Here is a 25,212-nt window from a genome sequence, read left to right on the forward strand (position 1 = left end):
TGACCAGTTGTGGTCTAACTGGAGAACCAAAATGCTGCATGCATGATTCAATTATTTTTACAGCATATGTATTTTAAGGCCTTTACTTGGCTACATCTTTAGATTTAAGATGGTATTCTAGAATAGAAAATAATTCAATAAAGGAACAGTGCATGTACTTTCTGAATATATTCGCGGAGTACAACAGTGTGCTGGTGGCAGATATATTTTAGATGCAATAGAAAAAAAAAAATCGACCACACACACAATTCAATTTTTTGTTTTATTATAGTTTTTAATCAAATAAGAAAAAAGTTGGCTTATAAAAAAACTGAAGTGAAAATACATTTATCACAGCATTTACACCTTTTAAACATCTCTGTTGGCATATCAAAAAAGAGTAGGATGCTGGAACTGTACAACGGGATACAGAGAATTACCGACACTTTGCTGTTTTGCAAAATTTTTAAAATAGCTCCAGTTTTGCTTCACCTCTCAGTGGGGTGAATATAATGATACATTTGGCTTGGACTCATTTGCGGTAAGGATTTGGCTCCTTTGACAGTAAAGGAGGGAAATTAATTCAGCCAATTTATTTTGAGTAAACTTTTAGATCATTCTGCCCCACTCTCGGATTTTTTAGGTTTGATTGTGACAGTTCTAGCATTAAAATAAATGCTAAGAAGTTATGGGAAAAAAAAACAACACCCTGTACAGTCTGAAGATCATGGCATACGGTCTCGCTTAGGAACACACTGCATTATTTGCTGTAACTGTAAGAATTCTAGTGCTGTGGGGCTCTGACCAGCACAAGGCAACTTGTCTTTGGGAGCAGAGTACATCAATTGCAAATGATTTTCTTTAAATGTTTTTGTTTTGTCTAAGAGGATTTTTCTTTACGGCTGCGAGGAGAATCTGCTCCGTTAGAAGTAACTGTTCCATTAACTCCATTTTCTGAGAAAAAAAAAAAAAGAATAAAAAAAGTCAAATTATCACAATTTTATTTTTGCATCATAAAAACAATTTTACAATTACACATTCCATGAACTAAGAACTCAGATTTTAATAGCTTTCAAGACATTCACATTAAACGGATAGCATACTTTACGGTAAAAAATACTTTGAAAGTTAACTAGAAATTTAAGGGCGGTATTTAATCCCGAGCAAATGTTTTGCCCTGTGAAAAATCAGCAATTTTCGCCCTTTTTTGGCCAAATTCGACTCTTCCCTATCCAATTCCAGAGCTGATTTATTGCCTGGGGATAAAAATCCAGCAAATCACCTATATTGGAGAATTGGCGGCCGTTTTCGCCCATCCTGATTCGGGAGAAAAAAAGTGAAACGACGTTGGCGCAAATGGACTCAACGGGCGAGACCGCCCGTGACCGCATACTATATTGACAAATTATTGCCGATTTTTTTTGTCTGGCTAGGAAATTCCTCCGGGATTGAATACCCCCCTTAAGCTTGGTAGACACTGGATGACATTTGAAAACTACTTCGCTTTTTGCAACAGTTTGGAACGTCAAAATCAAAAGATCATTCAGTGTGTACAGACAATGTCACTGACTATGGCCTTTATTCAGATCTGATGGCAGTACAAATTTGTTCTCAAAATGGGCAAAACCATGTGCACTGCAGGTGGGGCAGATGTAACATGTATTGAGAGAGGTTTTTTTTTAGAACAAATTTGTACTGCCATCAGATCTGAAAAAGGGCCTATGTGCGCTCCTGTGTGCTGTCTCCCATCCCGCATCATCTGCACTTGCATTTGTATGGAGGAAATCGCTTTAAGCAAAGTAAATAAGCACTTGCATGAACACAATATATTTATACACAAACAGGTTATTGCTACATGCTGGACAGCATAGGTTAAATGTAATCAACTAGATACATAACACATTTCAGGTAAATAGAAGACCATGAACTGGGCACTACAAAAAACACAAACAAAATTCAAAAACGCACCTTTCTCCTTCCGTGAGCTTTTGCCTTTAGCGACAGGTCGTCTCTTCTGTGAAGGCTGTGGAGATGAATGCTCCCTCCATCGTCTCAGCTGGAAATTAATGAACTTCCACATCATAAATGCCTGAGTTATGCAAATAGATGCCAACACACTGATTCTGGAAGCAGAAAGGAGAAGGATAATTAGAATTTACACTCTTCGGGAGCTCATTTAAAACCGTAACAGGCTTCCACTTCTCTTTTAGTTATATTAAATATGACAGCACCGGGGCTTGCCCAGACAAGCGTTGTGTTAGACAAGTTGCTCATGCAGCACGCCAAACAGAGGGAGCAGAAGATTATGGACTCTGTGCCTGCAAACCTCTGCTTTCCCACAAGCAAGTGTAAACCACAGGTCACTGAAAGGACCAATCAACATGCATGCAATGTCTAGCACCTTGTTCTCTACCACAATCACACAGTAAAGGCCCCCTTACATTTGTCCGACTTGTCATAACGACAAGTCGGACCCGATTGGGATCACATTCGATGGCACTTCATGTGCCAAATCGCATGCGATTTATCACATGCCACTCCCGGGGAGCTGCAGGGACAATGGGAGCAGGGGACAGCAGCGGGAATATGCCCGCAAACAGAGAGTCGGCAGGGGGGGGGGGGGGGGGGTCGGGGTGCAGGGAGCCGGGCAGCATCAGCGGGAGCAGGGGGGGCGGCGCAGAGTACCAGGGAGCCGGGCAGGAGAACACGATGCAGCAGCAGCAGCACTTCCCAAAAAAAAGAAAAACCCCATACAAACGAATAGGAAGCCATTCATTGGCCTTTGCCCCTAATGGATGACTATATACAATTTCTATTCATGCCATTTAATTTAGAATTTTTACTTGTCATTTAAATGTATTATTGAATGTAAAACCACTTTTCAATGGTCACCTGGTTATTAGCACCGTTACTGGATCTGTATTTTCCTTTGTGCTAGCTGTAGCTCTGACCCTTCTACAACTCTGGCTCTTTCCCTCATTTCTCCGCCTGTTTGTACCACAAAGTGATCCCACAGGGAGGAGCTGCGCTTAACCCTGCCGGCGCCACTGCCTATTATACAGTATACAGTAGCAGAGCAGGAAGAGCGCCTCTTCAGCAGCCGGGTGCCACCCTCCCTGCTTTGATTACCGCTACTGAGCAGGCTGTATTAGCATGGATGGACCAGCCCTAATGCAAACGGCTTACTGGAAGCGGTCAACTTATTTTTCTTATTAAGAAAATTGGGAGGAGACCTCTAAATGATACAGCGCATTATCCAATGTATAAATGCAATAATACACAATATAGAAAGAAAACAACGGCTGTACTGCAATAATGACACTCATATACACAGAACACGTACCGGATTGCTAGAATGTTGAAGTTTCCAGAGCTTATGTCCAATTCCTGATTCTCTGCTCGAGACAGTCCAAATCCAACAGTGAGTACGGAGAGTATGAGAGTCAGGAGACGACCAAGAACAAACAGAATAGCCCATAAGGAAAACCTGCAGAAAAACAAAAACGTATGAATTGGTAATGGTGAAGTATTGGAGTGCATGAAAGATCTGTATATAAGAACTACTATGGGAATAAAACAACCCCTATCACCAAGATCTCTAGTCATCCTACATAACAGAAGGCGTATACTTTTGAATAGATCCAGTCCAACAGTGAATTTTTATGTTCGATATGACTTAAAGCGGGAAATTTACAAGGATGCGAGTTCTATAGACAACCAATCAGAATCTACTTATTTATTTAGCACCATCTAGAGATAATAGATAGTATCTGATTGGTTGCCCATAGCAACATCCCATCTTAATACATTTTCCCCAAATAATCAGTAAGCGCAGTGGTATTTCCACCTCTACACCACACAAGGATTAGATCATATGGTTACAATGGATAAAAAACAAAACATACCCTTTCTGGTATTTCTCATTACTGAAGTAAAAAAGACGGGACATGTGGAAAAGGAACTCAACAAAGTAGTGAAGAACCAGAAGTACAAGACCAAGATGATTGAGGCTGTAAAAGAGGAATATTGTGTCATTAATATAAAACCACCATAAGATAACATGTTAGGACTAGGTTTGTCTCAAGAGCAAATTATAGAGACCCAGCCACACTCATCACTGTGACGTACGTGGTGAACGGTACAATCCTGTCACCACACATGGGCATCTAATTCCCTCCCACAGCTCATAGAAAGGCATTTAGGCGGCGTAGCCTTTACATGCCGCAGGTGCCACATAAGCACACCAAACAGACCCGAGCGGCCAGGAACGAGTACGGCTATATCTGTATTTGTTGCATGTCTTTTAGAAGTAGAGACCACAACATCTGGAGAAACAATACTAATAAAGCAGAAACTACACAATGAAGCACTAACAATCCATATTAATTGATGCTTGTTATCTTCACATACCATAGGGCTATAATCCGTATCTACCACTACTTAAGCTTGGCATACACGATACAATGATATTGGCAATCTGCTCTATTATCAGCGGACTGCCCAAATAATTGTAAAATATACCTGCGAGCCACTGATACAAAACTATTGATCGGTCATGCTGTATCGTCCAATATGACCTTCGCGATATTCTCAAAGTTGAGAGTCAACTGTATTGGGCAGTGTATGCACTGCTGCGGCTGACTGACAGACGTTTCCTCTTGTTCCTTTATTGGAATAGTCTCGTCCCACGGAAGAGTTGGACACAGTGGGTGAAATGTAATAGGATGAGAGATTCAGAAAGTGAGAGATTTGGTAAGAAATCTCCAGTTTTTTTTTTTTAAAGCGGCAATCATTTACAGACCAGTTTGATTTTGAAATGTAAATGATTGCCGCTTTAAAAAACCTGGAGATCTCTTTCCAAATCTCTCACTTTCTGAATCTCTCATCCTATTACATTTCACCCTGTTTCTGATAAATTGTTGGTCAGTCTGACGGGCATTTTATCCCAACATGTGTGCCCAATTTAACATTTATACCTTTAACTGCATTACAGCCGGATCTCTACGTGTATAGCAGTATACTTACTTTAATACGTATGCACCTATAATATGAAAGAGGTAAAGTCCAATATAAACCAGCTGACGGGGAATATCTTCCTAGATAAAAGGAAAATGAAACGGTCAGCATCATGAATATATTCCCTGTAATTCCATTTATAAAGCCATACCGAACTGATTTAGAGATGTGTACTTCCCGCTGAATAGAAAATTAGCTACAGGTGTGATCTGCACAGCACATGTAACAGTATGTAATGTGTAGCTGTGAGCAGGTGATTGGTCAGATGCAATGGGAGTAACATTTCAGTAACGTAAGGAACCGTAACCACCCATACAGAGGTGAAAGCTGAAACTTACCTTTTTTGTTTTCTGGAAATAAAGCTCAGGAAAGGCATGAAGCCAGTACGCCAACTGGGAAACGTAAAAAAACTTCATCTGGAATCTGATGGGGTAAACAACAAAAAAGATGCTGAGTGATACCAGAGGGGGAGCCACGAGTGAGCCAAATGCAAAAACTAATCTGAATATTTTGGCACCAGTGCCCTGGAAACATCCAGGACCTACGTGTGTCACACTCTTTCACTGGTGCATTCTCACCTACAATTAAATTGATAGTCCAATACCACTTAGTAAACCTAAGAAAAGCATGTAGCACAGAACTGTAACAGGAAAGAGCGGCAACCTACAATGGGAAGGACAATAAAGGAATGGTGGACTCCAGCAGGAAATGTATACCTGAGAAACTTTGCTGACTATGTAAAAAGTGATGAAATGGAAAGTGATAAACCACCAGCCAATCAGCTCCTGTCAGGTTACAGGCTAGGTTTGAAATAGGACAGGTAGGAGCTGATTGGTTGGTTATCACTCTCCACTTCATCACTTTGGACCAGTTATCGTTATGACATAAGTTTGGTTTTTAAGGCCCCCATACATGATGCGATAGCACCGTGCAATGCGCGTTCCCGCGGGCATCACACAGTACAAAAAGTATGTGCTGCACATATTTTGTGTACTGCCTTCGGATCGCGTGCAAATTGCACGCGTGCAATCCGATGCGATTTAGTACAAAACGCACTGGTGCTATCGCACCGTGTATGGGCACCTTAAGAGATCAAAATATCTGACTGTCAGCATCTACCAAAGTTTAAGCTAGTGACGATTACCATCATATTACTGCTTTGAGATGGGTCCCTTACATACATCAATATAAGATCATGGTTTATTCCCTCTTCATGGTCTTCACTCAATCCCACAATAATAAAAATAATAGGTGACCCTTCAGAGATTATGCCTGTACCTTTTCATATTTCAGGAAGACTTTGGTAAAACACTTAACGCTATTAACAACTAAAATGGGCTGCATTTGTGAAAGATTTAGCATTTGCAAACCCCTCTGAATCAGGCCCCTAGATGTATGAAGCAGTTATAAGGGAAGAGAAGTGATACTATCACCGGCCAATCAGCTCCTAATTGTCCCTTTTTAACCCAGCCTGTAACTTAACAGTCAGGAGCTGATTGGCTGGTGATAAAGTACCAGGCACTTTATCACTTCTCTTCCCTTATAACTGCTTCATACATCTACCCCTCTGTGCCAGCCTTGCAGCACAGCTGATGCTGGATATATCTGCAGATATATTGGTGCATTTGGCGATGTTAAAAGGGTGGTCTGCCAACTTCCCGTACACTGGCTGCTGCGTCTGAAATCAATGCTGGCGGCTAGCGGGTGATCAGTAAGTATAAATGTAAGCTGGAGGGTTGGTCGGAGGACTCTCTGTACAGGGTGTATCCAGCTGTAGGCACAGCCATTGTCACTTCTCAGTTGCCTGACCTGTGACACCCTAATGCAATAGTTCCAAATTTAGTTTGCCCTGAAATGTGGCTTGTGAATGTTTCTGCAAACGGACTACACCCTTTGATGTGTGTAACAGCGGGAGGGAAATAGCTACCTCCCATTAGCAGCCTTGTTTCCCCCCCCCCCCAAAAAAAAAACCCCATCAGCTTAATGGGAGTTGCAGATTTTTTATGCTTGTTTGATTTAAGAATGGAATAGGTATTTGTGGGTGCCAGCTATGGTGCATTGTTACAGCAAATTCCTCTTCCAGTATGAACGTAGCTGCTATAACTCTATTCTGTGTGTAGGTCTGGTCATGTGGGTGCCAGCTATGGAACATTGTTACAGCACATTCCTCTTACAGTATGAACGTAGCTGCTAGAACTCTATTCTGTGTGTAGCTCCGGTGTTTGTGGGTGCCAGCTATGGTACATTGTTACAGCTAATTCCTCTTCCAGTATGAACGTAGCTGCTAGAACTCTATTCTGTGTGTAGCTCCGGTGTTTGTGGGTGCCAGCTATGGTACATTGTTACAGCAAATTCCTCTTCCAGTATGAACGTAGCTGCTATAACTCTATTCTGTGTGTAGGTCTGGTCATGTGGGTGCCAGCTATGGAACATTGTTACAGCACATTCCTCTTACAGTATGAACGTAGCTGCTAGAACTCTATTCTGTGTGTAGCTCCGGTGTTTGTGGGTGCCAGCTATGGTACATTGTTACAGCACATTCCTCTTCCAGTATGAACGTAGCTGCTAGAACTCTATTCTGTGTGTAGCTCCGGTGTTTGTGGGTGCCAGCTATGGTACATTGTTACAGCACATTCCTCTTCCAGTATGAACGTAGCTGCTAGAACTCTATTCTGTGTGTAGCTCCGGTGTTTGTGGGTGCCAGCTATGGTACATTGTTACAGCAAATTCCTCTTCCAGTATGAACGTAGCTGCTAGAACTCTATTCTGAGTGTAGCTCCGGTGTTTGTGGGTGCCAGCTATGGTGCATTGTTACAGCTAATTCCTCTTCCAGTATGAACGTAGCTGCTAGAACTCTATTCTGAGTGTAGCTCCGGTGTTTGTGGGTGCCAGCTATGGTACATTGTTACAGCTAATTCCTCTTCCAGTATGAACGTAGCTGCTAGAACTCTATTCTGGGTGTAGCTCCGGTCATGTGGGTGCCAGCTATTGTACATTGTTACAGCTAATTCCTCTTCCAGTATGAACGTAGCTGCTAGAACTCTATTCTGTGTGTAGCTCCTGTGTTTGTGGGTGCCAGCTATGGTACATTGTTACAGCAAATTCCTCTTCCAGTATGAACGTAGCTGCTAGAACTATTCTGTGTGTAGCTCCGGTGTTTGTGGGTGCCAGCTATGGTGCATTGTTACAGCTAATTCCTCTTCCAGTATGAACGTAGCTGCTAGAACTCTATTCTGTGTGTAGCTCCGGTGTTTGTGGGTGCCAGCTATAGTGCATTGTTACAGCACATTCCTCTTCCAGTATGAACGTAGCTGCTAGAACTCTATTCTGGGTGTAGGTCCGGTGTTTGTGGGTGCCAGCTATGGTACATTGTTACAGCAAATTCCTCTTCCAGTATGAACGTAGCTGCTAGAACTCTATTCTGTGTGTAGCTCCGGTGTTTGTGGGTGCCAGCTATGGTACATTGTTACAGCAAATTCCTCTTCCAGTATGAACGTAGCTGCTAGAACTCTATTCTGTGTGTAGCTCCGGTGTTTGTGGGTGCCAGCTATGGTACATTGTTACAGCAAATTCCTCTTCCAGTATGAACGTAGCTGCTAGAACTCTATTCTGTGTGTAGCTCCGGTGTTTGTGGGTGCCAGCTATGGTACATTGTTACAGCAAATTCCGCTTCCAGTAAGAACGTAGCTGCTAGAACTCTATTCTGGGTGTAGCTCCGGTGTTTGTGGGTCCCAGCTATGGTGCATTGTTACAGCTAATTCCTCTTCCAGTATGAACGTAGCTGCTAGAACTCTATTCTGGGTGTAGCTCAGTCAGCACCAGGTCTATTTATTACTGGATAGAGCTATTTTTTCCCCAGGCTGGACAATAGCTTCATTAATATAGTGACACAGTGATTTGTGCCAGGAAATGCATCGGGGTAAGTGCTTAGTTCTAACATTTTACATATACGGTTTACTGGAAATTTTTTATTTTATTTAATTGGCATCTGTTAGAATGTACTGTAATTAATCTTATTTTTAGTACAAAGGGTATCTACTATTACTAATGAGCACTGCATGGAACGATCCATGTGTAACAAGACACCTGGTAGAAGTCACTTCTTGCTGGGCTGTTTTGTGTACAGTGAATAATACACAATATAATATAATATAACCATCGCTCACAAGAAATCCCACTACTGGCGTAACGGTCTTCAAACAGATTAGTAAGAAACTAAAGGGGTAATTCAGACTTGCTCGCTAGGCCACGTTTATTCGGAGGCTAGCGAGCAGGTTAACACAACCTGGGGTATGCACCCCCCCCCACCCATCTCCGCCACCCAAGTCGCATTGCTATGTTGCAACCAGATGTGTACACTTACACATCTGCTCGCAAGCGCCCACATAGAGGAAAAATCCTTCCTCTGCTCACAGCCAAAAGGTAGCCCAGGACTTACTGTTCGGCTGCACAGTCTTCTGCAAATTGAAGGTGGGAGCTGATGTCAGCCGCCCACCCCGAGCAGGTAAGGGAACACCTGCATTCCTTGGGGTCCGCCCAGCTTTGGTCGTGACTACCTGTTGCAGGGACTCGCCCATGAAACGCTGGGTGTCCACCCTGGAACACGCCCTGCCTGTCAATCACTGTACGAGTGACCCAGTGCTTGAAAAGATCGCCAAAGGTGTGTGCAGTGGGGGTCTACACATGCGCTTTACCACCACCTGTGCGCATACGTAGACACCACCATTGACAAAGGGGCCGAATTTGCGGTTTATGTAGAATATAAACCAATTATAAAGAATTGGTCACATTTTCAAGGTTTTACATTACATACATGTAGCTTCCTACTTCGGAGACCGCATAGAAATAAAACGCATCCAGTTAGCAAATATGTTACCTTCTGCAATATCCCTGCTTAAAGGCAAAGACCGCTGAATGAAGGCAGTACCCTGGAGTGAGGATAGTGAAGAACAACTTGAGCAGAACCCCTGCTCCAGCATACAAGGGTGCACTAGGAAAAAGTACTCTCTCCATCGTAACATGTTCTCTGTGAACAGTTTTCTATGACCCATCATCCTCACTATTGCAGCTATTGGGTTACACCATCGGTCCATAACAGTTATGGCTGATTTACCAGATACACCCATCTGTATATCATTTCAGAACGGTCAGGTCAGAACTGCACAGCTGTGTGGTAGCAGAGGCTAGCGCCCACATCAGGACCATATACGTAGTAATAGCCCAAGGCCAGTACTAGTGGTCAGGCGGCCGGACTCAGCAGCGGCAGCATATGACTTTGAAATACTGGACGGCCCTCTGATTGGCCGAGGCTGCTGAGACTGAGAGCTCTCTCAAATCAGCGGCCTCACATTCAGGCGGCCACTGATTGGCTGAGAGAGCTCTCTCTCAGCAGCCTCAGCCAATCAGTGGGCCGACTAGTTTTTCAAGTCATCTACTGCCGCCGCTGAGTCCCGCTGCCTGAAAGCTCCACCGCTCCTGTCCCCAGCTCCCGCTAAGGTACAAGCTCCCGCCGGTCCCCATCCCTGCCCCGCTTAAGTACCGGCTCCCACTCCTTGTCTGCCCCCGCTGGCTCTGGTCCCCATCCCTGCCCCGCTCCCACAGCTGATTGCATTCGAGTCATCGCATGTGGTTAAAAACCACAAGTGATTGCTCACGCAATTCGATAAATATTATGTGCAGCTCATAATATTTATCGATGCCTGTGCATCGCGTCGAATGCCAGCTTAAAAATGCATGCAATCATTCGATTTATCGGCCAGCTGTGGCCAAAATTGAATGATTGCATGCAATGTCTGACATATGTATGGGCAGCATAAGCTTTTATGGGCCATACTCCGGCAATCAGGTCAAAAGTATATGGGTAACGAAACAATCAAAGATGAAGAGAAATGCGTTTACTCACGGGAAGTATACATGGGGGTATCCTTTCCATAAACTGGTAGGATCTGAAAGGTAATTCTCCTGAACAAATGGAAAAGAAAAGATTTTCAATCATTTATTTCTAGACTATAGATACATTTAGAAAACTGAATTAAATGGCTACAATCACTAATGGCAGCCGGAACATCTGTCAGCTAAATGCTTCTGACGAAGCCTTTTCTCTTTGAATTAGGTTGCATTCTTAAATCATTAAAGCCGTATCCAAACACGGTAATTAGTGGTTGTGCAGGTAGCTATTTTGCTGAAAATAACATTACTGTTCAGAAGTGGTTGCCATGGTGACTCTAATACCACAAACACTGCAGGCACTTCAGCTTAGTACATCCTGGAGAGACCTGCAATATTACCATGCTCATATTCTTGTGCTGCATACAGATTAAGTAAGCGGTGCTGGCTATACCGATCATTACCTTGCTGTGAGTTCGGAAAATGCAGCACAGCAATATGCTACCCTGGCTTAGCTGTTCTATTGGCCGTTTCATATACATTAAAGGTCCTTGGCTGTTAAAGCACATTAATGTAATTATACAACAATTACCATCCACGACTACTGTGAAAGATTAAAGGATTTAATGCTTAAAACGTGTCGAGTTCCATCGATAGCTTGCAACCGGCTCACAACACCTTTGAAAAACTATTTTAGAATTTTGATCAACAGAAAGATCTCCTGGGACAGAAACAGGCAGAGCAAGTAAACCTAATATTAAGCAATAAAGAGTAGGCCTACACTTTCCACAACTTTGTACTGTATCGTCTCATCTTTCTTTCACCTGTGTTAGTCTACTCAGATAGGGGCAGATTTATTAAGCTCGATGAAATGATAATGTGGCTGGTACTTTATCACCAGCCAATCAGCCCCTAACTGTCCTCTTTCCAACACAGCCGGTAACTGAACAGTTAGGAGCGGAGTGGCCAGCCACTTCTTCACTTCACCGAGCTTAATAAACCTGCCCCGTAGAAACATAGCTGAAAGCTTACACCCAGAGTCATTACACTAAGAAATACATATAAAGATGAAGTTATAAGGACAACAGAAAGAGAATGTCAGCTGTTCCAGTAAATGCTGCAGCACTGTATGTGTAAGCAAAACAAGTGATCTGACGGTGGGAAGCCTGTTACTGAGATATACTACAAGTTGCTGGTGCTGGTCACATGCACCTATTTTATGTATAGCCCTGCATACAGCTCATCCGTCTCACATCAGACAGGATTAGGGAAAGCAGTCAATAGACATGAGCACATCAGACCGCATCCACAAGTCCCCACAAAAACTGGATAGATCCTTATCCCTTTGAGTGCCAACATTTCTGAGAGAGGTTCAAAATATCTACTAAAAATGACAGCGCCGCTCACATTTGTTATATAAATACAAAATTAAAAAACAGACACTCAGACACCCCAAGTGGAACCAGACTGGTCCTACTACAAATTAGGGGAGTATTTTATATATTTTATTTCAGAGCACCTTATTGAGGTGGAGGGATTCTTTCCTTTCTACATGTTCATACTTGTGAAGTGGTGTATTCTCCATACCCTCTAAACCTTTTAAAGTCAGCACTTTGCTCAGTAAAGTTCCCACCTACTTCTAATTGTCTTTAACAGATCTGTCCAATATCCGATCAGGCCTGAGAATTGGAACTGCAGTAATCATGGGAACCTTGTGTATTTGCTGATCCACATATGAGTTGTACACACTTAACTTACAGAAACTATGATGCTTGTCCCCCAAACACAAGAGAAGAAGTAGAATGCGCTTAGTTGTCCGGACTCATTGAACTTGCTGTGTTTTGTCTTCGAGAAGTGCATACGTCTGTTAATTTTCTGAAAGAAGAAGACAGCTGGTTGAGATAAGCACAATAAACATCTCATTGAGTCTTTAAAAAAAATAAAAATGGTATCATCCTCCACAAATGAACGGATTAGTATTCAAAGTTTACACAAGATGTAAAGTTACCTAAAAATTATGTCAACTTGGAGACTGTCTACGGTCTAGGGCAGTGGTAGCCAACTCCAGTCCTCGAGAGCTACCAACAGTTCACATTTTCCAGACAACCTAGCTGCTGCAAAGGTGCACACTCATTACTCTGACACATTTGAAAAGATCCACAGGTGGAGCTAATTACTTCACTTGTGATTCTGTGAGGAGATCTGTAAAACATTAACTGTTGGCTACCCCAGGTCTAGGACATGTGAGGGATGACTGAGTAACATTTAGTAACCACCATTTTTGCAGGGTACGCCTTTAAAATGGTGCAAAATATAAATCCTAAATTAACCATGGTTTGAGTTTTTTTTAAGGTAAACGAAAAATAAAGAAACCGCATTTTTAATTGTTTACTAACAATGGTGTGAGAAGACTAGAAGGAAGCAGGGATGCGCTCATACGGTATTTATCTGATGGGGATGGGCTGGCAGTGAACAGGTTTTTATAGTCAAGCTGGACAATCAACGTCGACTCTTTTGAAGGAAAATACACTTATATTTAATAGTGAAAGCTGTGCATCGTCTTTATTCTGAATAGTCATGGCATAATTTACAAATATTCTATTATTGCACTTTGGTATTTGAATGAAGTCCCCTTTCCCCCAATGTAGGGTAGATTTCCTACTCTGCTATAAAAGTTTGGAATACTCTGTAATTGCAGTCCAGGTTTTAAGGCTATCCACAGCACAAATTAATTTGTAAGCACCCCAATCAATTTGATTGAACCAACTGGACTCAAGCATGGATATAATTAAAACCTAAACCACTGATGGCTAACCGTGACACTCCAGCTGTTGTTGAACTACACATCCCAGCATGCCCTGCATCAGTTTTAGCATGGCCAAATAGTAAAACTGTAGCAGGGCATGCTGGGATGTGTAGTTCAACAGCTGAAGTGTCACGGTTAGCCATCACTGACTGACCTAGACTGTAATGGTGGAGTTTAACCCCTTGAGTGGTGGGTTTCGCTGGGTCAGGTTTGTCCTTCCCCAGCAAAACCCACCACAGATTGTAGGAGCCCCCCCTCATAATATTCGCTCCGGCGTTTGTACGCTGAGCTCCCCTGCCGCCGTTGACCCAGCCGCCAGTCACAACAGTGACCTCAGGCAGCAGATTTGGGGATGTTTGCAGCGGCTCGGGAGGACTCAGGCGCCTGAACTGAGCGCTCCCACATCCCCCCGAGCCTGCCGCCTATGTCATTGCTGTAAAATGAATGGCGGCTTGTGGCGTGGCGTTGTCAGGGGAGCACCTGAGCAGAGGTGATGGGGGGGAGGGGGGCTGGCAGGTGTGACAGGGGGCTCTAGAGGTGATGCGCCAGTGGTGCACACATGACACCACTGGCGCGCACCTATCCTATATTAGTGGTTTGCCTGGCAATTTTCCAGGACAGTCCGCTACGGCAGCACAAAATTTCCGGACATACCACCCAAGGGGTTAAGAAACTCTTGGTTAACCCACAAACACAAAAACAAAGCATAAAATGTATTTACAAGCTTTAATAGGATCGCAGTGGTTTGCATTGTAATTACTATGGTAAAGATTAGTTCCGGTCTAAAACCAAAGCCTTATGTACTCACGTCTAACACGTATTCTTGTATAACAGCATGTAATATGATTGCCACCAGCATATAGAAGAACACGGTGGCCACATCTTTGACGCCATACTGGTACAATGTGACGGAGTCAGTGAGAACACCTGCTGGATACAGAAAGAAAACAGCCAATGTGATAAACATATAATAGAAACCTGCCTACAGAACATATGTATCTGTATAGCTAACCCACCTTTCTGCACCTAATGTGCTTATGGGCCATCAACTAATACCTTAACATTTTGCAAGATTGTCAGAGGGCTACCCAGTTACCCTTTATAAATATAGTCAGTAGCAGAAAAAGTTATTCGCCAATGTGTTTTTTAATATAAACTAAGCTATACAATTAGATTTCCCGATAAATACACTTTCCCTCCGAAACCACGCGTTCAGTGTGTGTATTTGGCCTCCACTGCCCCATTTTTGCTGAAAATTCTGTTACTGGGGATTTTCTTTGCTTTGCCCGAGGCAGGCGAAACAAAATCCCTGATAAGCCACGGCACGCTCCGGCTCATTACATAGCCCAAGATCTACGATCGCAGGTAATTGGATTAAGATCACAGGTAATTGGATACCACCCACAATCTGCCGTATTAATAAATAATGGTCAGACATTCAAACATGGCACAGACAACCCCACTTACTACGCATAGGCTAATTGTACAATTTAGATGTATATGTTCTGAATACAAGCCCGGAGCTAATATTTAATGCCATTTTCCTGCCTAGGCTCTAAAAGTATTTACTATTACTAGGTTTCAGAACAGCAGAGGACAACACCTCAAATCTTATGACATGACCGGTCCCCATTCACAAGATTGCAGGTGGTAGAGACACATACTTAGCCAGTGTCCTTACATGGAACATACACAGCTATCAACTACTTTCTATTTTGGAGTGCATTTAGCATAAGATAAGGTGGATTTACTTGCCAGCTCACAGCAGATTTACTTAAAACCATAGAAAAAGCTGTAGAGGGGGGAGAGGGTGATTGCACGCAGCATGAGACAGCCACCACTGCTGTGGTGACCATCAGTGCCACAGCTTGAAAGAAACATGCGACAAGTTATTTGTTCTTTCGAATGATCTTTGCATTTACTGTATGCAATGGACAGGCTCATTTACCAAGTTGGACTCTGCATCCTAACAGTTCATTAGATATTCAGCAGACTGGAGGAGAAAAAGAAATATACCCCAAATACAAACAGCTGACAAGGTCTTAGGTCGACAGTCACTAAGATGAACACTAATAGTTGACATCTAAAATGGTCGACGTAATATTAAGGTTGACACTCAAAAATCGTCAGGAGTTTTTCACTATTTTTGGTGTCTATGTTGACATGGACACTATTATATTCTCACTCTATGTTCACTTGGACGGTAAAGTATGAACCAAGTGAAAAAAAAAAAAAACATAAAAACTCGCGGCGGCGTACTGTCATTCTTAGGTATCAACCTAGTCACTGTCGACCAATATCGGCCAACCTAGTAACAGTAGACTTAGACATTGTCGACTCAGGGACCACATACCTGTCCACACCATTATCATTAAATCATACCAGATAACCCCACATGACGCACCAGAGACTAAGTTGTGCAATGCAATATTTCTTGATATGTGTCTAGCCCGTTACTTACCAATACCCTTGCAAATACTCAGGGGGTGATTCAGGTTGGTTTGCAAAAGCAAACTTCTTCTTTAATGGACAAAGCCATGTGCACTGCAGCTGGGGCAGATGTAATATGTGCAGAGAGAGTTAGATTTGGGCAAGTTAATACTGGCTGCTTTATTCTTACACTGCAATTTATTTAGATTTCAGTTTGAACACCCCCCCACCCAAATGTAACTCTCTCTGCACATGTTACATCTGCCTCACCTGCAGTGCACACGGCTGTGTCCATTAAAGAAGGAGTTTGCTTTTGCCCCCCATCGTACATTGTTAGGAAAAGAAATTGAAAACTGCGGGGAAAAAGGGCAAACAGTGGTCCTATACGACCTGCACCATTTTCCGTAATCTGCAACAAAAAGATACTTATCGCAAGTGCTTAGTACACTACTAGTGAATTAGGAGCAAAAGGTAAATGTAGATCCGAAATTGCATCCTATATTGGAACATCTTATGTCACCCCAGGAATCCCCCACCATATGGTGCAAAAAGGGTGGTAGAGGACACGAATACCAGTGCTGCAGTCGTGTCCCCACTATTTCCCCTGTACACATGGCTTTTTCCAGATACCAGATCACATCCATGTATGACAGTTAATGTACACATTAGAGTACTATATAGAATACCACCTTATAACATGCATCATTTCATGTTGCTCTGAGATGTGCAAAAATATGCAAAATCAGCCAGAGGCGCCTTGTGTAATCAGACTTCTGCACGCATTTGTGCTCCCCTGCTGCAACCAAAGGCGCAGTGTAACATTCAGGTTATTCAGCATGGCTAATGTATTCGGCACACATACAAAACTGGGTCCCTCTAATGCAGTGGTTCTCAACCTTGGTCCGCAGGACCCCCACACAGTTCATTGTTTCCTGGTCACCGATGCATTTTTAAAAATGTGCCAGTTGGTGATACAGAGGGCAGCAGCTGGTGACCCGGAAAACGTGCACTGTGTGGGGGTCCTGAGGACCGGGGTTGAGGACCACTGTTCTAATGTAAAGTGGACAGTATATAAGCGGTGATGATCTTGCGCAGGCCAGTAACCGTACTAGATGCATGCAAACATCTCTGAATGTGGCCCTGTGTCTGGGGAGAAGGATAATTAAGCTAGAATTCATCTCAAATGCTATTCTGATAGAAATCAGAAACTGTAGATCCATATCAGACATGCTGGTAAGTCAGAAGATAAGAATTGATCTCCATTATTTCCGGACAATATGAACAATCCGGACAAGAGGCCAGAAGACATGATCTTGTCGGGAATAATTACACCCCAGCCGTGCCTGTGCCATATGCGAAATTCCTGCAGGTTTAAGAAATACTGAGAAGTCCACTTGTGGTGTTGTAGTTCCATCTAAAAACTTGCTGGTGCGGATTCTCTGAGTACAGCTTTGTGTGACTCTTTGGACAGTTTATAGCATTACAACCGCAACCATTACCTTCCCTGAATGACTGACTGACTGACATCCACATATTGGGCCGATTCTGGTTCACTTGCAAAACAAATTCGATATCTAATTGACAAAACCTTGTGCACTGCAGGTGGGACAGATGTAACATGTGCAGAGAGTTAGATTTGGGTGAATTATTTTGTTTCTGTGCAGAGTGTGTTATTTTGTTTCTGTGCAGAGTAACTCACCCAAATCTAACTCTCTGCACATGTTACATCTGCCCCACCTGCAGTGCACAAGGTTTTGTCCATTAGAGAGAAGTTGCATTTGCAAGTGAACTATAATCAGGCCCATTGCCCGCTCAATTTTGATCCGAGCACTAACAATTTGGACACCTGACGCTCAACTACAACGCATACGCCGAATTAAAACATTGCCTACAGTGCATGTTACATCAACACTGTATCCGACTCAGAAACAGCCCAATAACTTCTCCAGGCAATCTCCAACAGATCTCCTGTGTGTGGTTAGCATGCATCTATAGGACGCAAAGAAACACAAATGCCCACAATAAAACACACAAAGAACACGTAAATAAGACATTTTAAGAATAGAGAACTTGCCTTCCACCGGAATGGTGACATTGTACTGTAGTGTGACAAACATGACCGCCACTTTTGCTGTAATCTGGGAAAGAGGAGAAAAAGGAAATTAAAATGGGATAGGACTAGTGCTCATCTGCAAACAACTGGTAAATGGCATTTCTCTAAAGGACTCACTAACACTTGTAGTTCAGAAATGTCTGCATTAAAACAATGAATGGACTTTGGAAAGGAATCAGAGCTAAATGTACAATGACAGCTTGCAATTAAACCAGTTATGTTCTGCACTTAATAGGATTGTGGTTTAAAAACCTGGGTTCAAAATGGCACGCTGCTTTATAAATGTAACTGTGGCCAGTGTCGCCTAGTGTGTATGGGGCTATAGGCTCTTAAATGGGGAGGGCAACATTAGACTGTCTATAGAACTATGGTGGTGATTCAGGTTGGCCCACTAAGCAGCCTAAATTTGCGGCATAGCGAGCCAACGACCGCCACCCGCTAGGTGAGCAATTGCACACCCCCTGCACATTCCGAATGGATTATTACAGCTTAAACATCGGTTCCAATTGCGAATTCCCTGGGGACCGAACAGACCAGAATCACCACCTATATATCTCATGATACTTCCCGAGGCATGCTGGGGACTGCAGTGTAACATTAATGCACCTTTCACACAGAAATTTCCACCTGGCAATTTCATGAAATACATGTTTCTCTGTGTGAAAGGGTCAGTCTGCATCTTAAACTCCGGGTCTCTGACCCTGCAAATGACCGGATCTCAAGACAATATATATTACTTAAGTTAGAGAGAGCAGAAATACATATTACATTAGGCATTGGTTCCGTGCTGCATTCTGCACAGTGTGTGAATAGGTGTACACCGCTGCCTGCTGCTGCAAATTCAGGTGTTACAGTATACATGACGGAGAACCGAAATCCTGAGCATAAAATGAACAAGGCAGATTTGCTGCAAGCAGTGTGCGAACTCCAAATAAATCTGGATTCAATAACATTTTCTATGCACGCAAGTCTAGAATGAAAATCCTATACTTCATGTCTCCCCTCTAGTTACAGATCAGAAATCTAAATCTTCTGACCAAGCGAGAAACACGCACTTGTTCTAAAAAAACACTTCCAGATTGCCATGAGCTAAATAGCTCTATGATAGAGCTCAGCTGAGCATCACTCCGCTGCCACGTTAACATCCCTCTGCAGTTCTAGGCACACAGCCAGCGCAGAACGCTGCAGCCACTGGATCACATACAATACCCCACAAAGTGCAGGCCACCCAGTGTCTCCACATGACCTAGACAGCAGACGCTTAAATCCTGGCAGTACAGGCTGCCGCCTCCAGTGACGCTCTACGTGAGTAATTGAACAGATCTCACTGATAAACGCAGATGAGAGGCTGAAGTAATCGTGCAAGCCAAAAAAGTTCAGTGGAGCAAAGCAACGCACAGAATATATATGTATATAATATCTGTTACACAAATACCTATATTAAAATGGTCATTCTCTAAAGCCAATAGGATCACAGGGGGGCATTATGTCAAAGACCCTAAAGATAACAAGGGTGTAAACTGCAAATATCAATTTATTTGCTTCTGGATATCATAGAAGCTGATTGGTTGCTACAGGCAACCTCTCAAATTAGTCTCATCAGAAGGCTTGATACTTTTACACACACACACACTATACAGACAATTGGTCAGCACGGATGGTGTAATGGTTAGCATTACTGCTTCACAACACTGGAGTCATGGGTTTAATCCCCCCCCCATGTGGAGTTTGTATGTTCTCTCCGTACTTCCTTAAGTTTCCACCGGGTACTCTGATTTCCCCTCACAATCCAAAGACACCGATTGCCACCCAACAGAACAAAAAAAAATATCTAGGAGTAACATGTACAATTCTAAAAATGAAAGGATGTAATATTTCCCACAACAACCAGTCCCTCTATCATTTCTATAGCTGCATCCTAGAAAATGATAGACAGATTGGTTGCTTCCTCTATAGAATAAATGTACCCCCTAGTGCAGGGGTCAGGAACCTTTTTGACTAAGAGAGCCATGAAAGCAAAATATTTGGAAATTTATTTCAGTGAGAGCCATATAATATATTTTAAAAGTGAATTCAACTAAATGTCAGTATAAAACGCCTCTGAATTTATTCTTTTAAATAATGTTGTTATAATACTCACCATTAATGCGACCAAAGCTAGGTCAGGTTGTTGCTGGGTTATTGGAGGTATATGGGGGGGTCTGTCTGTGCTGTGACAGCAGGTCCCAGGAACACAGCAGTGTATCTCAGGTGCTGGGCTCTCTCCTCTGCAGGGTCCAGCAGAGCAGGTGGGAATGCAGCTAGTAAGATGTCTCCCTCCAAACGTTTTATTTTATTGCTGGATCCGGCGTTTAAAGGTGGCATATGGGGTGGGGGTGGGTGGCGTTGGGCGGGTATGGTGTGGGTTTCCCGCTTACCTTCCCGGCGGTGTCGGGCTGAGGGTACTGTGCGGGGCTGCCTGGGTGTGTGGGGGTGCAACTCCCAAGATGGCGTCCGGTCTGTGGTTTGCTGCGTCTCAGCTCCGTCTCCGGGAGCAGCGCAGCGCAGCGTCTGTCAGTCTGGTGTGAGGAGGCAAGAGCGGGTAGGAGTATTCTGTGTCCCCCGGTTCTCCTCTGCGGCGTCAGGTCCCGGTGCAAGGCTGGCGGGGTTAGTGGGGCCGCAGCCTCCAAGATGGCGCCCGGCGTTTGGTCGGCGGTGTGTCGCGGCTCAGCCCCGGGATCGGGAGCGGCACAGCGTCCTCTAGGTTAGTGTGGGGAGACGAGGGCGTCCGGCGCCCGGTGTGTGGTGCCCGCCGTCTCCCCCCTTCCGGCTTGTTCTTTCCTGCTGCTTCCCCAGTCAGGTCACGCCCCTGCGAGCCATACGCAATCATCAAAAGAGCCACACCTGGCTCGCGAGCCATTGGTTCCCGACCCCTGCCCTAGTGTGTGTGTTTGTGGCTGAGTAGATGTAGCAAGTAGTTATTACCTGTGGTCAAATTCTATGTTAAAGCAACTATGGCTGAATACAGTATAGATGGCATATGGTAACAGTATAGATGGCATATGGTAACAAGTCTTTCCATAGCCTCTGTGACGCCTGTGCATGCTGCAAACACTGCTCCACCAGAACCATTGGATACAGCCTCAGAAACTGTTCTATGTTGGGATTAGTCATTATATCAAAGGAAATATCACACAAGTTAATTTTTTTTTTTTATGGAGAAGAAAAAGTACAATGAAAAAATGCCCATAACGGTTGCGGTTTCTGGGAGACTTTGGAAATTATTGTTAACTGCACTATAAAACGTGTAAAACTCAGACGAGAGCCTGAACCCCTTTGTGTGTGAAGCCGGTCTGTTTTTTGGGGGTTTAAGATTCTTCCTTTGAACCTGACATATGGCGCTTGATGGAGGAATGCTGCTTAGATTTCCAATACTGCTACATTTCTTCTGAAAGGATTCTGTTATAGCTAAACATGGCAATAATATTGTCTTTATTATTTGCTGGAGATATTGTATATTGTTGCAAAACTACTCGATTCTATATGTTAAGATAGAACTATTCGTATTTAAGGATCAACTGGTGTCCATTGTTATTGCACGTTCGTGAAGTATAATTTTTATTGTTTGCTTTTTTTTTTTTATTTAACAAACACGTAAAACTCTAAATGGGGCTGAAGATTAGCAATGATATACTTGAAGCATTGGAAAATCAGATTTTAAACCCAATACAGTAGTTCCACAACACTATTTACTAGAAGCAAATCTCAGTGATCAACCGCATATTGATTCAATGATACAGGTCTTTGCAGAAAGAGAATTAAGCCTACTGCACCACTGAGCTCTTTTGTAGATAACAAGAACACCTGGAAACTAAACAGAGATGCCGGATTATAGCATAGATCAGTCACTTCCAGCATCGATTCGACAGGCATGTTAGCATAACTCAACATAGCACTTTACCAAGTCACTAATTCTGAACCATATGCTACACTACTTGCTTACACCTCACAGATGTAAACTCCCTAGGGCACAACCATCTTTACCTAAGGTGTATGATCCCCTCAATCAAAAGTTCTACATAAAAGACTGGGGCTTTATAATTAAGGGATATTAATATTAATTAATATATTAACTTGAGACATCATTGAGGCACAAAATCAGTATTCTCTAGTGACATGACAAACGGCAATCTCTGTTGTGCCACTGGCTTATTACACATTATAACAGTTTTATCAATCCATTATATAAAATCTGTGGCAGGGCATGCTGGGGAGTGTAGTTCCACAACAGCTGGAAGGCCATGAGTTCAACGAAACTGCAGTAGGGAAATATATCCTAATGATACTGTGTGTGTGATAGTCTGCAGGCAAGTCTATTTTGACTACGTCATCTGTACAATGTATTTGGCCTAGGGCCCAATAATCAAAATTGCAAGTGCAGATAGACAAAAGCGCATAGTCAAAATGGGCCATTATTAGCCTGAATCGCACTGTGTGCGCACACTTTAAGTTGATGGTTTTATCAGTCTACCTGCAGTATTTGAACTCTCCAGGGATAATTATAGACCACAGCTTCCATGCCCCCCCCCCCCCCCCCCCTCCCACACTACAATCTACTTCCTATACACAGTAGAAACCCATTTTGTGTTTGAGGAAGCAATACTCACATAGGACAGAAAACCTATCTACTCAAGAGGAACAGTGCCTGCACAGACAGGATCACTTGACATTTTGATGTTGCATCAAAATCCCTGCCTCTACTGTGAATATGCGCAAGTGCATTTTATAAAAGATGACACAAAATAGGGAGATTACAGTGTCCTAATAAAACAGTCCGGTCCATGTAGGTTTTATTTCATCCACAAACGTACCAGATGAGGCCACCATATTGTTGCAATTGGGGCCATTCTGACTTCTGCTATATTAAAAGTTAGATGTTAGAGAGAGGGATGAATACTTTCAAGAAATTTCAGAAAGGATAATTGATGACATTGTATCTATACCTAGAAATCAGCATCAGCGCACACTTTATAAACATTATATTACTGTACGGTTCCATTATTAGAACAAAGTCACCATCAATATAAGTTATCCAATGACTTTCCACCGCATGAGCTGCAAAAAGGCCAAACAGCTGCTGTAATCTCACCAGTCAGCGCTGACCCTGTGTCCGCAGCCCGGGTATTACCAGCCAGCTGTGCAAAACACTTATACACAGCGGACCTGAGCACAGCAAATTCAGAGTTACAGTATGCAGCAGAACGAGGGTAACACAGATTATACAAAAACGGCAGATAAAAGAGAGGGAGTGCTGACTCCACAGAGACTCACACTGGTAAATATACCCAGCAAACCTACCAAAGCCACCAAGCCTATGGGTACCTTCATTTCCCAGGTGTGTAACCTACAAAGCACTTGTGCCACCTGTACCATTGCACCAACCTGAGATTACTTATTTGAATGTATATAAAACTTGTATTGCATATAAGTGTGAGCAGAACAACATGTCACACTGAGCTAGGAGTATAGTATTTATTATTAACAGTTTCTTATATAGCGCATATATTCCACAGCGCTTTACAGAGAATATTTCAACATTCACATCAGTCCCTGCCGCAGTGGAGCTTACAATCTATATTTCCTACCACAAGTACACGCGCCCACACAGACATGGATTGTGGGAGGAAACCAAAGTACCCGGAGGAAACCCACGCAAGCACGGGGAGAATATACAAACTCAGCACAGTTAGAGCCATGGTGGGGATCGAACCCATGACCTCAGTGCTGTGATACTAACCATTACACCAACAGTGCTGCATCTACATTGTTACTACAGTATGTATGGTTTGCAGATTCAAGAATTGCTAAGCATGTGTATACTGGAGGCTACAAGGGAAGAGTATGTATGTATGTATGTATGTATGTATGTATGTATGTATGTGCGTGCGTACAGTATGTATACAGTGACAGCTGCTGGGATGCAGATAGGGGTGTGCAGGGACCTGACAGGCTAGAGGTAGGGGAGTAATAACACGTAGGCAGAGGGTGTGTAACACGTGTGATAACAGCTGTGATATGACACCACACACATACATACATACATAACATACATACAACATAAGCTGCACACATGACATACTGTCACCCCCCCAGCTGTTCTGGGTCGACCAGCCCGTCAGCACCTACAAGACACGCTGGGAGGAGTAGTCCCACAGAAGCTGGGCAGTCACCGGATGCCTGGCTGTGGCAGCAAGCTCTCCCTGACCCCCCTGCCTCTCCTAGGCCCCCTCACCTCGAACATCAGTCCGAGCAGGAAGAGCATGGCCAGGCAGGAGACGATGTCCGCATGGTTCTGGATGATGAACTCGTGGCTCAGCACCGGCGGGGTCTTGCTGGTTTTCTTGCGGATGCCCATGTTGATGATGACGGACGGCGCTCGCACACACCGGAGAACGCTGGCGGCTGCTGCTGGGGCACCGGCTGTTCTGCCTCCTTCTCTGGCTGGCTGGGGTGACGCTGTACACAACCGCTGCACACACACCACCACGTCGGCACTGAGGGGGAGGGGCCTCGTTCGTGTAAGGAGCTACGTGCCATTGCCAACAGACGCTGCGCGCTGGCAGCGCCATCTTAGCTGCTGGCAGAAGCCCTATTATTGTATCGCCAAAAGGTGCAGGAGAAAGCTGCTGTTTGTCGTGAACTCCCGTTTGGTAGGCTGTCAGCGACTGTGGTGTATATTCAAGGTTAACGCAAGGCGGTCGACTCTGTTACTTGTGTCGATTCAGTGATATTCCCAGAAGCCCGTTGCTCAACACAGCTTTCCCTTAAGAAAGATGGCCGCAGGAGATGTGACGCCACTGATAAGAGACGTTTCTTTTCGTGTTCTTACCAGGCGTTCGTGTAGTGACGTAGCAGGAGGAGCCCAGCCTGGTCCAGTAAGGATGTGGTGTTAAGCGATTGGTTGATCTTTATACCACGTGGGAGAGGACTTATTTGTTAAATG

At 43.6% G+C, this 25,212-nt stretch overlaps 1 protein-coding gene across 2 annotated transcripts; it reads right to left on the reverse strand.

Moving 5' to 3' along the window:
• Positions 1–248: 248 nt before the first annotated feature.
• Positions 249–24,766, reverse strand: TRAM1 (translocation associated membrane protein 1). 2 transcript variants are annotated; one of them, XM_083187237.1, is made up of 11 exons: positions 24,502–24,766; positions 18,192–18,255; positions 14,496–14,614; positions 12,640–12,756; positions 10,898–10,956; positions 5,334–5,418; positions 5,005–5,075; positions 3,885–3,989; positions 3,323–3,466; positions 1,948–2,102; positions 249–933 (listed from the first exon to the last, which is right to left on the reverse strand). In XM_083187237.1, the coding sequence occupies exons 1-11, from the start codon at positions 24,622–24,624 to the stop codon at positions 860–862; spliced, it is 1,116 nt and encodes a 371-aa protein (XP_083043363.1). In that variant the 5' UTR covers positions 24,625–24,766; the 3' UTR covers positions 249–859. The 2 variants fall into 2 exon arrangements, with proteins under 2 accessions (XP_083043363.1, XP_083043364.1); XM_083187238.1 differs by having other exon boundaries at positions 14,496–14,617; positions 24,502–24,765.
• Between the last annotated feature and the right edge of the window lie 446 nt (positions 24,767–25,212).

This window comes from Crinia signifera, chromosome 5 (assembly GCF_055691185.1).
Source record: "Crinia signifera chromosome 5, ASM5569118v1, whole genome shotgun sequence".
NCBI lineage: Eukaryota > Metazoa > Chordata > Amphibia > Anura > Myobatrachidae > Crinia > Crinia signifera.

What these genes read in the sequence shown, in the direction of transcription:
- TRAM1 (XM_083187238.1), bottom strand. Translation starts at nt 24,624, where the DNA reads ATGGGCATCCGCAAGAAAACCAGCAAGACCCCGCCGGTGCTGAGCCAC. An exon ending in TGCTCGGACTGATGTTCGAG is followed by an intron (nt 18,256 to 24,501) that starts GTGAGGGGGCCT and finishes CCTCTTTCCCAG; the next exon opens with ATTACAGCAAAAGTGGCGGT. An exon ending in AAGCTCACGGAAGGAGAAAG is followed by an intron (nt 934 to 1,947) that starts GTGCGTTTTTGA and finishes TTTTTTTCTCAG; the next exon opens with AAAATGGAGTTAATGGAACA.